This window comes from Helobdella robusta, assembly GCF_000326865.2.
Source record: "Helobdella robusta unplaced genomic scaffold HELROscaffold_28, whole genome shotgun sequence".
In the NCBI taxonomy this organism is placed as follows: domain Eukaryota; kingdom Metazoa; phylum Annelida; class Clitellata; order Rhynchobdellida; family Glossiphoniidae; genus Helobdella; species Helobdella robusta.
The window spans coordinates 1951629-1965555 of record NW_008704435.1 but is presented as its reverse complement, the minus strand read 5'-3'; the positions used below and the strand labels follow the sequence as shown (position 1 = coordinate 1965555).

At 33.0% G+C, this 13927-nt stretch overlaps 2 protein-coding genes across 2 annotated transcripts; one reads left to right on the top strand and one right to left on the bottom strand.

Annotated features, from left to right (window-relative positions):
- Positions 1–3688: 3688 nt before the first annotated feature.
- On the bottom strand, positions 3689–5080 carry HELRODRAFT_174066 (hypothetical protein; the record flags this gene model as incomplete). Its single annotated transcript, XM_009020611.1, has 3 exons — positions 3689–4460; positions 4620–4848; positions 4933–5080. The coding sequence occupies 3 exons, from the start codon at positions 5078–5080 to the stop codon at positions 3689–3691; spliced, it is 1149 nt and encodes a 382-aa protein (XP_009018859.1).
- A 1615-nt stretch (positions 5081–6695) lies between these two features.
- HELRODRAFT_174065 (hypothetical protein) lies at positions 6696–7902 on the top strand (the record flags this gene model as incomplete). Its single annotated transcript, XM_009020610.1, has 4 exons — positions 6696–7005; positions 7099–7343; positions 7478–7657; positions 7741–7902. The coding sequence occupies 4 exons, from the start codon at positions 6696–6698 to the stop codon at positions 7900–7902; spliced, it is 897 nt and encodes a 298-aa protein (XP_009018858.1).
- Between the last annotated feature and the right edge of the window lie 6025 nt (positions 7903–13927).

Here is a 13927-nt window from a genome sequence, read left to right as displayed (position 1 = left end):
TTTGATTTCTTTAGGGAATGACTGATTTTTCCGGTTCTTCCTCTTATCATAACTAAACCTCCAATGTTTATCATCGTCGTCGTCGTCATCATCAATATCATCATCATCATCGAAATCATTATCATCATCGTCGTAATCATTATCATCATCGTCGTAATCATTATCATCATCATCGTAATCATTATCATCATCATCGTAATCATTATCATCATCGTCGTAATCATTATCGTCATCACCAAACATGAGTCTTGTTTTTTATAAACGAGGTCTCTGTTCTCATCATTATATGTGTATTCCAGTAAAATACGCAATCAAATGATGATGAAAATATGGATGTGTATGAGTGCATGAACGATTTTTACTAGTTTTATTACAATTACTTAACTAGGATTACAAAAGAAATGTAATATTAATAGCTGAGATAACACGATTGCATGGCGTATTTGTTAGGTAGTGTGCTGTGTGCATGGTTCATGGATTCACCTTTATGGATTTACATAGCTCTCTTAATGGCCAAACTAAATTTACGTAATAATATTTGGAATGTAGGTCGGTTATCATATGGTGAAGTGTAAACAAGAATCCAAAGTTAGGTTCTTTTGTTATCCTAAATGCACTTTTAATCACGTCATTGCATTTTAATCGCCACAATTAAGCAGGCGTCGTGTTGCTTGTGTACGTGAAGAATGTGTGTGTGTGTGTATGAGTGTGTGTGTATGTATGTAGGTAAGGTATGTATGTATGTGTGTATGTATGTAGGTAAGGTATGTATGTATGTATGTGTGTGTGTGTTTGTATGTATGCGTGTGTGTGGGTGTGTATGTATGTGTGTGTATGTATGCATGTATGTATGTGCGCGCCCGTGTGTGTGTGTTGTGTATGAATGTATGTGTATGTATGTATGTGTAATTGTTTGTGAGAGTGTATGATGGATCTAATTCTAGGAGGCCGTTTTGACCATTTTTTTAATAAAAAAATTGCTGCTATTTGTAGTAGAAGTTTACCGAAAATTGAAGTGGAGAGCAAAAATTCCAACACGCAGATATCATTTTGTTTGATAGTTTTTTACTAGATTCAAAAAATCTCATAAGCATGAAAATGTATTATTTCGTAATGGAAGTTTTGACGTTTATGAATCGACCAAATTGTTATCAATATGTATGACTAAACACACAGTATAGTACGAATTTTTTAGGTTGGTATATTGACTAGATTTATCTAAAGAATGACTCCCAGTTGCTTGCTGATGTATTTTTTATAAGAAATCAGTAAAACTCAGATTTTTCTCTTCCTTATGCTGACAAACTCTGGTTAGAAAGTTTCACTAACGATCATATAAAGAAATCTTCTGTCCACACAAGGGCGAAAAAATGTTGACAAATGATTTTCATCAGAATGTACACCGAAATATTTTTTACGGTAAAGAGAAAAACAGGATGTTGATCGTTTTTAGGTTGCCGACGATGTCAGACGCATTGCGTTTCATCACATGATGACGTGATTAAAACTCCGACGTCAACTAGTTTTATACGCTGAAGGTTTTGAGTTATTTGATGAACGCGAGCCATAACGATAATAACCTTCTATGGTTCAGTTCTTCCATTAATGAAATTTAATTGAAGAACTTTTACGTGGGACGATAGTTATGAAATCATCTGTCTTTATTTCAATTTTTTTAAATGATGGTATTGGTAGGTTTAGAAATTTGCTGTACCTTATTTGCCAGAGTTGGACTGTTTCAAAATTATGACTTATCGAATTGATTGTCCTGGCTCCGTCGACAGTAAGCCTACGCCAAAAAGTTAAACACAACTACATAGACATAAGGTTGAACAAAGTGATAACAAATTAGTTTGAGGCATCTAAAAATAAAAAAAATTAATACAGTCGAAAAATTAAACATGAAATGTCTTGTCTTAAAATGTATCTAAATGCAAACCATGCTACTGATTTGTATTCGCAGACGTTTTCTCGTAAATTTTTATAAAAGCGACCAGAAGCGTGACAGCCTAGCCTGAGCACGCTTTCATACGGCTAGTTGAAGAAGAAGTTGTAAACATCGATAGTGAGGTTGTCATTTTTAATTTGGTCATGAAGTGAATCTCAGTGGATAGTTCAAGAATGTAGCATGCAGAGTTCATTTTAAATAGAGTGAGGTACAACTTGATGACAGAGAAGGAGAAAAAAATATAGGGACTTGCTGAAAAATTTGCAATTGAATGTTCGTCAAAATGAACGCTATGATTTTCGTAGTGTTCGCACGTTGTTCGCTTTTGGAAAATCCATTCAATCGGTGAGTATATTTTTTGTAATTTTCCATACGTTTCATTTTTATTTTACAGTCAAATATTTTTTGGCATGATGTTTTCACTGGTAACGTTTTAAAATTATATGCCGATTAAATCGATACAGCAGAATAATGCAAACTGGATAGTTTCTTTCATCTGGTTGTTTAAACTTTTTTTTCAATTTCTTTTCTTTTTTGTCTTTCATCAAATCGTAACTTGAAGCAATTTTAAGATGAGATGACCAAACGTCTTCTGACAGAGCTGTAGTTACAGAAGAGAACGTCATCGACCCGGTTTTTACATGAATTTTCTTTTAAATCACCAGAACTATTGCAGAATAATTTTTACATTTAATTTTTTGTTAACTGTTTTCAAAATTGTCTGTTCTAAAAACCTCTTTTACATTTTTATTTGCCATTGCGCCTCATGTTTTAGTCTGTCACTCAACGAAAACATCGTACAACATTTTAAATTTCAACGCTTTCCTGCGTTAACATAATTCACGAGCATCAACATTTATTCATTGCGTTCATATTTTTGCCTGATTAGCAACTTAACTTTTTCTCTATAAACGCATATAAGTTTTCAAAATTTATTTTATTCATCAATTCATCACCTGAAAATGTTTAAACTGTTCCTTGCCTACATGATGTTGGAAGAGATCAAGCCTTTGGCTATATATCTTCCTTCAACATATCTTCCTTTACGTAAACAATTCGAGAAATGTTCTTTGTAACTATTTTCCGGATAAACGCATTCAGAAAATTCCTCCCCAAAAACGATTTTTTTTTATGACAGACCAACGGCTTGGAAACATCAAGGTTACATGAACAGTCTTAACAAAATAATTTTTAAAGCCGGTAATCGCAACAGGTCCAGTTTACTAGTGCAGTTGTTTTTCATCACGAGAGATGACGTTCTTTGGTAGTAAGAGTATATTCGTTGTTTAATACTATAATACTATCGTTATTTTTTATGATTCTAAAAAATCGTAAAAAATAATGTCCAAGCAACCAATGAAAACGATAGAATTAAACTACGAATATACTACTCCAACCAAATTAAATTACAATTTGTAAAATTCTGTCCATTGGAGTTATTAGAGATTGTTTGATACGATCAGTTAGAATACGTCAGAAATTTGAAATTTTATAAAGTTATCAAACTTTTTTTAAATCGTTTGAAAACGAGAAAATTTTTTATTCAACGTCTTTCAAGAAGTAAATAATGAAAGATTTCTAAAACCAGTAAATCCAGAAAAAATAATTTGTGATGATTCAAAATTTTATTATTTGTCAATAAGCCAATAATAATCTCTTGAAAAGATTTTTAATAATAAAAATAGAACAATAATAAAATTTAATAATTCATGTTCTGTAATAACATAACATTTAAAAAAATTACAACTTCGATACTTTTCCCAAAAACAAAATCGATCCAGATTTGTTGTCCTTGATGTAAAATACGAACGGATGATCGGCTTTGAAGTCAACAGGCTGTCTGAATATGGGAGCACTTTTCAAGGTAATGACAACAGCAGTTGCAGCGGCTGCCTCGGAACCTTCCTCATCAACACTGATGAAAGCTTTGTGCAGCAAGTGAGACACGTACAAATCTTTCTCTCCATTCATTCCAGACAAGTCAGCAGCTTTCATTGAAAACAAATCAGTTATACCCATACGTTTCAGACTTTCCTTTACGTTTGATTCCTTTTCAATTTTAAATTTCGGTAACCAAACATTTACAGTTTCTCTGAACAGACTTTCTTCAATAGTAGTAAAAACTTCCTTACTTAGCCTTTGTTCAACGACCTCCAAACTAGTTTTTTGTAAATCGGGTAAAATAACAACGAAGCTTTGTGAATTTCCTTCATATGGGAGCTCCAAGACCTGACTGTTCAAGTCGTCGGAATAGAAGTAGCCGGTTGACAGTCGGTTCAGATACATGAATGGAACATCTGATAATGTTTTGGAAGCAGTCATGAAACTTCCAACTTTTGTGTTACCTTTTCTGAATTGATTTTTCCAGGCACCTTTGTAGTAAATTGCGTTGACGACGACAAGTCTTGTCAATGCGTTCAGAACGTTGCGAGGAATCAAATGTTTTATTTTGTTTTTCGTTTGCCTTTCCACCCACTCGTTGATCAGTGAGGTTACTTTATCTGAACTGCCACTGAAAAGGAATTAAACCATATGCAATTTCTTTTTGTTTAAAAAGTTCCATTTATTCATATCAAAAATTTATATCATTGAAATTAAAGTTTTTGATTTATCAAATTATTAAATTTTGATTCATCCACAAAATAGATGAATAAATTATATTTAAGCTTACACGAAATCGACGGGTTCCAATCCAGCTCCGTAAAATTTCTTGCTGTCTTCGACGAATTCTGATAAAAATTTGGCAGTTTGCTCTCCGTACAGCTTGTTGGCAATGTTCAGTTCCCACTTTCCGTTTGGAGTTTGAAAATGATTCATCAAGTCAGCAAAACCTTGGTGTAACTGTCCATTTGGAATGTGTTCCAAATTCAAAACTGATTTTATTTGAGCTTCAGTTTTTTCTACGAAAATTTTTTGGGTTAATAGAATGAGTTAACGATGTTTACAATGTGATAACTTTCCATAAACGTCAAAGTAAAAAATACCTTTGGCTCCGAGTAACGTTATGGCGAGAGCAAAAAGTAAGCTGATTGGGGAGAAGAAAAGATTCTCGCCAGGGTTCTCCGATGAAAGTTTCTGGTACAAGTCGACACCGAAAGCGGCGTTTGATGACCCCAATGTTTGCAGGTCCATGGTTTCTATTGGCGAGTGTCGTCGATTTGCTGACAGCTAAACACAGCTTTATAGGCGATTTGCAAAAAAATAACGTTTGAAACGTTGAAAACGTTACTGAACTTGCCGCCACACAAGTTTTATGCAAATTTGCTTGTTTGAAAGTTGTGAACAACTTTGAAGTATTAATTCACATAAAATTCTAAGTACTTTAAAATTATTCTCAATGGAGCACGTGATGTTTAGCACGAATCATCGCACGTCTGATGTAGACGTTGCAGTTTATTTGTTTGATATAATCAAATTGTTTACTCGGAATTGCTCAGCGATCCATGTTTTTTGTTTTTAAGTCGATCAATTTTAAATGTCTATAAATTTAAACAAATTTTTCACTCTTTCAGACACACTTCCCCGTGAAGATTCAGAAGAAATATCGCTGTACATATGTCACCTTTCATATTTTTTTAAATTTCTCTGAATTGATAAATTTAGCAACTGTTTAAAAAAAATAGATTTAAATTTTTATTTCGAATGTCTTCTAATGAATGTTTATAAATAGTTTGAGAATATTTTGTCAGAAAGAATTTTCAACTGAAATTTTGAAAATTGAAAATATCTCTAAAACATGATTTGAATAATTTAAAGAGTTTGATATTTATAGCTGCATCAATGACAGTTACTTAAGGTTGAAGCATTAGCATGATATCAATTAAAAAGTTTAAACGTTCTAAATTTTAATCCATCCTGCTAAATCTGAAATCTTCTTACATTCTCCATTGACTGCATTAAAAACTATTATTAAATGTTTTCGCAAAATATTTTTACCCGAACTACAACTTTATTTTTCATTGGTGTGATTTCTTTAAAATGATTATTAATCAATTTTATTACGTTATTGTAACAAAGTGTCGTGTCATTCAATAATTTAATAAATGATTTTAACAATTCTGTAAAACCGTAACTAATACCATTTTTTGCTTAATAATACAATACCATTAAATTGGAATGCGTCCATATTAAATGAACCAACAGCAAAATCAAAGCAAACGCAACCTTAAATAGATGCAAAATTAAAAATGATCAATCAGCCAATCACTAATTCTCTTTAAATTTTTCTAATAACTGTTGGTATCGTGATGACAAACATTTTTGTAGAACACTGTAGATTAAAAAAGTTGTTAAGCAAACACTATACAATTAAACACATCAGTGATTGAAAAAAAACATTTACCTTTAATAGTCAAAAAGCATTTGAAGCCTGTTTTGGTTTCACGGTTCTGATTCTGACGGCAGCCTACCCTGAGCGCTTCAGATACCTGGGCTAATGTATTAAATGAAAATTTGTTACAATGATGTAATAAAAACAGCATCAATTATTAATTGTAGCCAACATATCAGCTTGTAATAAATTTACAATCTGTCTTTATGAGGCTTGTATAAACTAATAATTTCAACAGTTACCATTACGACCATGAAACAAAGAAATATTAAAATTAATGAAGCTATTTATTTTTATTGTTGTAAACAAGTACAAGTCTGGAAGTATAAATAAATGGTCTTATCGTTGGAATCTACTAAATTTTTTTAACATTTTATTAAGTCGTATGAATAGTCATTTAGACTTCACAAGATCAATATGAGAAAACAAATAGGTGACTCATCTGTCTCAAAAAGAACTGCCGACGAGCATGCAAACTCCAACAAAGAAGTTCCAGATTTGAAAGCATCAAACAACTTTTCTCGAGCTGATGTGAATTGCGAATGTCTTCAAAATACTCACTCAATGGAAGTTGGTTCTCATGCTAATAGCTGCATAAATTTAATATACGAAGAAATTTCATTAAACTCAACTCGTGAAGGAGATATTAATCACCAACAATTAGATGACGGAAAGGTGGATGATGACGAAACTTCAGCAAACAACTTTTTATGTGAATATGTAGAAAGTAATAAAAGTTACTGGGACTTTAAAATCCATCTACACCACCACCATTATTTCCATTATTATCATCACAACAACAAAATCCAACCAACCAGAGAGCAACAGAAGTTGATCCACAAATTGATGGACCAAGAAGTTTCGTACAAGAAAAAGATGAAGTCCTATGCGAACCAGTACTCCAAACCTTACAAGAAACTGCTTCCTGACGTTGTGCATAGAAGAATATTTCAAAATATATCCAATTTCCCTACCATGTCAGAACATTTTCTGAAAAATATGGAGAGCACTTTACATTCGAATACCCGTTGCTTGATGAGTATCTTAGAAAACTTTGAAGAAATGGTTAGTTGTTGTCATTTGCATTAAAAATATTTTAATACATCAAATTTAAATTAACCTCAAATGCTACCAATTTATTTTGAATTTCTTCAAATATTGCAAACAATTAAATTTGAAATTTTCGTCCAATACACCAGGTCTCAATCGGGGCAGAAATTTACGACAAGTACACATTAGGTTACGAGGAGGCAAAAAAAGTTTTGAAGCAACTGTTCAAGTTCCAAATTGATGGAATATCAGAAAACTGTTACGTGAAAATGCTGGACAGTGGAAAAAACAGGGAGCACATCAAACGATATATCACCTTACCTATCCAGGTAAGTCCATTCAATAAACAATTCTTTCTAGCGATGTCATTTAAAATGTAATATTGGCTAATAACTTAATTTTAATTCAACAGCATTGGTCCAGCTGGAAGAAAAACTTGTCGGTGTTTCAAAAGACTCTACACAAAAGTTCCTCTCATGACGTCAAATTTGATGACATCATCAAAACTGTGAAGAAATCAACAAGCGTTAAGAAATCAAGAAGGAAATCTATTTTTGCATTTCGGCAGATGTGAACTCGTTATAGAAACCCTATTATTATAAAATTGTTTATAGTGGTTTAAATTAGCGAATTTTTCACTGATAGATAATAACTGACTTTTTTAGCATTAACTGCTTGTAAGGCCTCATTTTTTACTTTCTTTGGAATTTAAATATACTTCTGAGATTTATTCCAAAGTAATGTGTTGACAAGCGAAGACATGGCTCCAATGTTACGGCATTAATGTAATTTAGGATTTTGTCTGTCAAGAAATAAATATAGAAAAATTTGCAGAAGGGTTTTATTTATTTATTTAGCGCAACATTAATATGACTTTCACCCAGTCGGGACAAATGAACAATTTCAAATAAACATAAAAATAATGGTAGAACAGAAAAAATAAAGCAACATTAAACATAAAAAACAACTTCGACATCACATAACAATCCAGTAAAACAAAAATATAAGAACGTATAGCATCGGTGAATGTTTGAACCTCAGTCCAAAACCTCAACAAATACCAAAAGTTGAAAAAATATATAATTTGACATTGACATCATCATTCAGTCAAAATCCTTATTGATTTCAACATACAAGCAGTTTATACACAGTCGATAAAACCATTATATAATTTTAAAATATAAATAATAATGTCTGGTATCAATAACAATAAATGAAATTAATGAATTATAAAGAGATACTCGGTACTTATGACTATTGAAATGTGATAAGAAAAATAAAAAATAAAATACAAGCAAACTGGACAAAAAGATCAAATCGTACAAATTTAACACATTGTTGATATGCATAAACAGAGAAGAAGACTTAATTAAAATTAGTGCTACCACATTGTTTTATACACATAAAATCTATCAATTCAATAGCGGGTAGGTTGTAGAGTCCCAAGTAGAGAAGATTTTTCCAAACCGCTTGGAGCTCTTTAAATGTGGCAGACGAAACAACTTTCTCTGGTAGCGCAGTTCATATTTTAAGAATTCTGTTACAAAAAATATTTTATTGTATTGTCGCTGATGTAGTTTTTCGCTGTCTGACGAAATAACTTTGGTGAATCTTCTTTGAACACCTTCGCTCTCGGCCCGGCTAATTAATAATTGTAATGGGGATTCCAGTCAGGTGAACAATATTTTAAGAGAGGGCTAACATTCACAAAAAGTTTATTAGGAGTAGTTCTTTGTCCCTAGAAGTAAAACATTTAACGAGGAGAAGAGCACGAGTTGAAGCCATTTGCTTGCCTGATGCCTTGATTGAAGTGAAGTCGATTGTCGATTAGTACACCGAGGTCTATGAAGCAGTCAGCATATCAGCAAGAGTTGAAACATAGTGGTCATTCATGAATTGTTTGGCCAACGTAGTGTTTATAGATGATGGAATGAGTGAGCATGTAGAGCACTTCATGGAAGATAGTGCTCTTTGTCATTTGATACACCATGCCACGATGTTTTTGATTGCTGGTTGAAGCTGAGTTGAATTAAATGAACGAGCATATAATTTGACGCATTGGCAAAAAGTACATTGAAACAGTTTTTGTTGATGAAAATGAGAAACAGAGTCGGCCATAGGACTCTCACTGTGGTGCACCACTTGCTGCAGAAGTAGATAACTTGTACAGGATGTGAACACGATGGGATCGCTCAGATCGTTTTGGAATAGTTTAAACTATATTTTTTTAGTTCAGTTAATGGTTATCAAAAATAAGTTTGAACATTTACGTTAAACTATTTATTTTTAGTTGCAAAATGGTTGTTATAGTTTAACTAAGACTATTTAATGGCCATGACTGTAGACCAGGTGTTATGAAATAAAAAGATTTTTTAAAGTTTTAATTTGCATTAATTTACACACTCGTATGATGTATCTTTGTCGTTAACCTTTCAACAATTTTAACAAATTTTCAACAATAAATTAAATAACCCAATCTTAACAAAAACGTGTTTGATTTGATCATTTCACAATCTGTAACCATAATTGCATAAATTATCATTTCGAAGAAATGCATTATTTACGGGTAAAAGTTTTGATCAGTTATTTCGAGTCCGACCAATGTGTTCCGACCATATAATTAGAATAAATATAACGGCCTTCGCTCATTTTTGACGGTCGAACAAGGAGCTTACTTCCGGAGGAAAATTGGAGGGTGATTTTTTATTTTTTTTTTGAAAGTTAAAATAGGATGGAGAATTTGTTATATTGGGATATTCGTTTAAAAAGCGAGCAAAATTTTAATATAAAAGCGCTTATAAATCTATGCATATTGGCTCAGCTTGGCTTGGCTCGGCTTGGAATCGGATGTTAAGCAAGGTGTGGTTTTAAAATATTTTGAATTCTCCCCGAAAAATTTGAGCTGCGTGCGTACATATATAGCAATGATTACTGTTGTTTTTATAATGAATTTATAAAATATATAAATATAGCGAGCAAAATATTAACATAAAAGCGCTTTTAAATCTATGCATATTGGCTCAGCTTGGCTTGGATCGGCTTGTAATCGGATGTTAAGCAAGGTGTGGTCTCAAACAATTTTGAATTCTCCCCGAAAAATTTGAACTGCGTGCTTACATATATAGCACTGATTACTGTTGCTTTTATAATGAATTTTTATTATATATATATAAAGTGACTGGAATCCATGTATACAAATAATTAAGTTATATTATATTATATGTTTATATGAAAAGCAATATAGCAGATTCAACCAGCCAACCAGAAAGTTTCGAAGGCGTTCGTTCGATGACTTCAATTTAGTACGGTTAGCATTGTGGTTAAGACTGTATAATAGTGCAGCATATACATTAAACAAGTTTTTTTACTGATGCGAATGATTGAAATGATGAGAATGTATGGTAGAAACGAGTATAAATAGAGGAGCTGAGACAACATGAAAATCAGATCAGCATTCTGCTTTGCATGAAGCAGTCTGTCTGATCTCATTTATTTTATTTTTAAAATTTTTTTATTTTTATTTATTTTATTATATAGAGTTATATAGAGTTATATAGAGTTATATGGAGTTATATGGAGTTATATAGAGTTATATAGTGTTATATAGAGTTATATAGAGTTTGCATGCTTGTAGGTGGTTTAAATGATTGTAGGTGGTATTTTTTTAATTTTAGGTGGGTTCTTTAACGGTTGCTCACACATACATACATATATCATGTTTGTTTGTGTGGTAGCATTTTATGTTCTGTTTTACTCTTTTTTCTCTTTCTTCATGAGTCTTGAGTTAAGTTAATGAAGCATAGGTAGGTGAGGTAAAAATTAATTTATTATACAGGTAGGCCAGGGCATAAGGTAATTTAGTTACATAGGTAGGTTAGGGACTCCTATTCTTTTACTTTACTTGATGGTGTGATTTTTGTTTTGTGTTTTTTTTTTGTTTCACATCATACATTCAGCAGGTACGCGGTGGTTCCAGGTTTTAGTGGGATTTTTATTGATTGAATGTGGTAGTATGCATGGTTATATAGAGTTATATAGAATTATATAGAGTTATATAGAGTTATATAGAGCATAATTTCTATATAGATACCTTTCTTTGCTCTTCTTTTCTCTTTTCTTTGCCGACCGGTCGGTTTCTTTGCGGTTATTTTCATTTAAATTGAATAAATAAGATTTTACCATTCTTTTAGGTTTTTTAGGTTCATTTATCCAGGTTGAAGCTTTCAGAGGAGCTCGTCGTGGACGATCAGAATGGTTGTGATGTCACGCTACGTTCGTTCATTCGGTGGCAAAGAATGCACGCTCTGCTGGGGTACGTTTTACGGTTTCTTTGCGGTTATTTTTTTTGCCAGTTGGCTGGCTTTTCCGACGGGTTCCAGCGCGGCTCGTTTTTCTATTTTCATTTAAATTAGTCAAATAAATAAGATTTTTCTATTTCATCCTTTTTACTCAGGTTGAAGCTTCCAAAAGAATTCATCGTGGAAAATGTCAGGCTACGTTCGTTCATTCAGTGGCAAAGAAGATATGCTTGGCTGGGATACGTTTTATTCTTTTTTCTCTGTTTTTCTCTGTAATTTAACATTAAGTAAAAATGCTCACACGCACACGCACATAAACACAATTACATTAAGTTGCTATATAGGTAGGTTAGATAGGCATAATTTTAATTGTAGGTAGGATAGATAGGAAGCATCCAACACTAATGTAGTTGAATAGGTAGGCAGCGTATGTTTATCTCTTCTATTTTTTCTCGCACCCACATTACACGCATCAGCGTATTATACACACACACACACACAAATACATATATAAACACATTAGTATTTGAGCGTTATTTAATTTTCATTACACATTTTAATTTATTATTACTAAGGTTGAGAGTAATTTAATTTCATAGGTAGCTAAAAGCAATAATTTAATTCTAGGAACAATCTTGTAATTTAAATTAAATAAACGCTGTAAGTGTATCGAGAGGTAAGTTAGTTGTTAAGTTTTACATTATTATTATTAGGTTGGAGCCCAAGGCATTACGTAGGTGGTGGGGTGGGTGCCGAAAGGCCAATGAATTGGGCTCTTGAGTTTTGTAATTTTAGGTAAGCTAGGGCCATAATGTAATGAATAGGTAAGTTAAGGCTACGTTGTAACACACACTCATTAATAGATTTAGGGTTTAAGTTTTATATTATTACTAAGTTGGAGCCCAAGGCATTACGTAGGTGGTGGGGTGGGTGCCGATTGGCAAATGAATTGGGCTCTTGAGTTTTTTTGTAATTTTAGGTAAGCTAGGGCTTAATTGTAATGAATAGGTAAGTTGAGGGTACGATAGCCGATAGACTCTGAATTTCGAAGTCTGTTGTCAGAGGTAAGCCTTGGTGGCCAGTGGTGTACCGGCAATGGTTTACTATCCGGACGGCAATGGTTTACTATCTGCACGGTAATGATTTACTATGCGGCACGGCCATAGTCTACTACCCGCACGGCTTCCGGACGGCAAATGGTTTACTATCCGCACGGCAATAGTCTACTATCCGCACGGCAATGGTTTTCTATCTGGTGCCCTGGCTGTCGGTGAACCTCTGTGCAAGGAGGAAGAATGAAAGGGGACTTTCGACTATCGTACCATTAACAATATAATATAGATTAGTTAAGGTAATTGAATAGGTAATTGAATAGGATTATTTTTATTAAGCAATTTGAGATGCAGGCACCGCTAAGCTTTCTGATGAGAATCTACTCTTTCTCTATCTGTCTCCATCAAAACGGGCTGTCTTTCAACAACAACCTCGAGGAGGACTGGCACCAGTTTTGGAGGACAACGTAGGAACCGAACCGCATTCAACATTCTGCCTTTGTCGAATAGACGACGGTAAGTTTTTTTACATTTTACTTACTTTATTATTTTAAAAATTTTATTTATTTGACATTATTTTCATTTTATAATTTAATTTTTTTTGCTTCTAAGATTCTAACATTCATTTACTACTACGCAAATAAAAAAATTTTGTTTACAGAATGATGAGAGGTGGGCAGTGGTGGGAGTCAGCACGTTTTAGATGGTGGTCTCATGATGATTTACATATGATGATGGTGGTGTAGGAAGAATCAGCTCGTTGGCTGTTCGACTGACACTCTGAAGTTTGGATGGTATTTTGTGTGCCGACCAGATGGTGGTGGTCGGTGCAATGGAAAGTACAGTAACGACGATTTTTGAAGTAAGGTTTAGTTTCGTTTTTTATTTTTCTCATTCGTTCATTTTATCACTCAACCTTTTAAATTATTCTTCTATTAGTTGATTCGTTAATTCATTCTGTTCATTAATTGAATCATTGATTTATAAATTAATTAATTCATTCACTCATTCATTCAGCCAATTATTCAATCATTCAGTTAATCATTTATTCGATCGTTCCTTTGTTCCTTGATTTACTAATACGCTATTAAAAAATGTCTACAGAATGATGAGAGGTGGGCTGTGGTGGGCATCAGCACGTTTCAGATGGAGGTCTCATGATGATCGTTCCGATGACAATTCGAAGATAACAACAACGACGGTTTTTGAAGTATGATTTAGTTTCTTTTTTTTATTTTTCTTATTCATT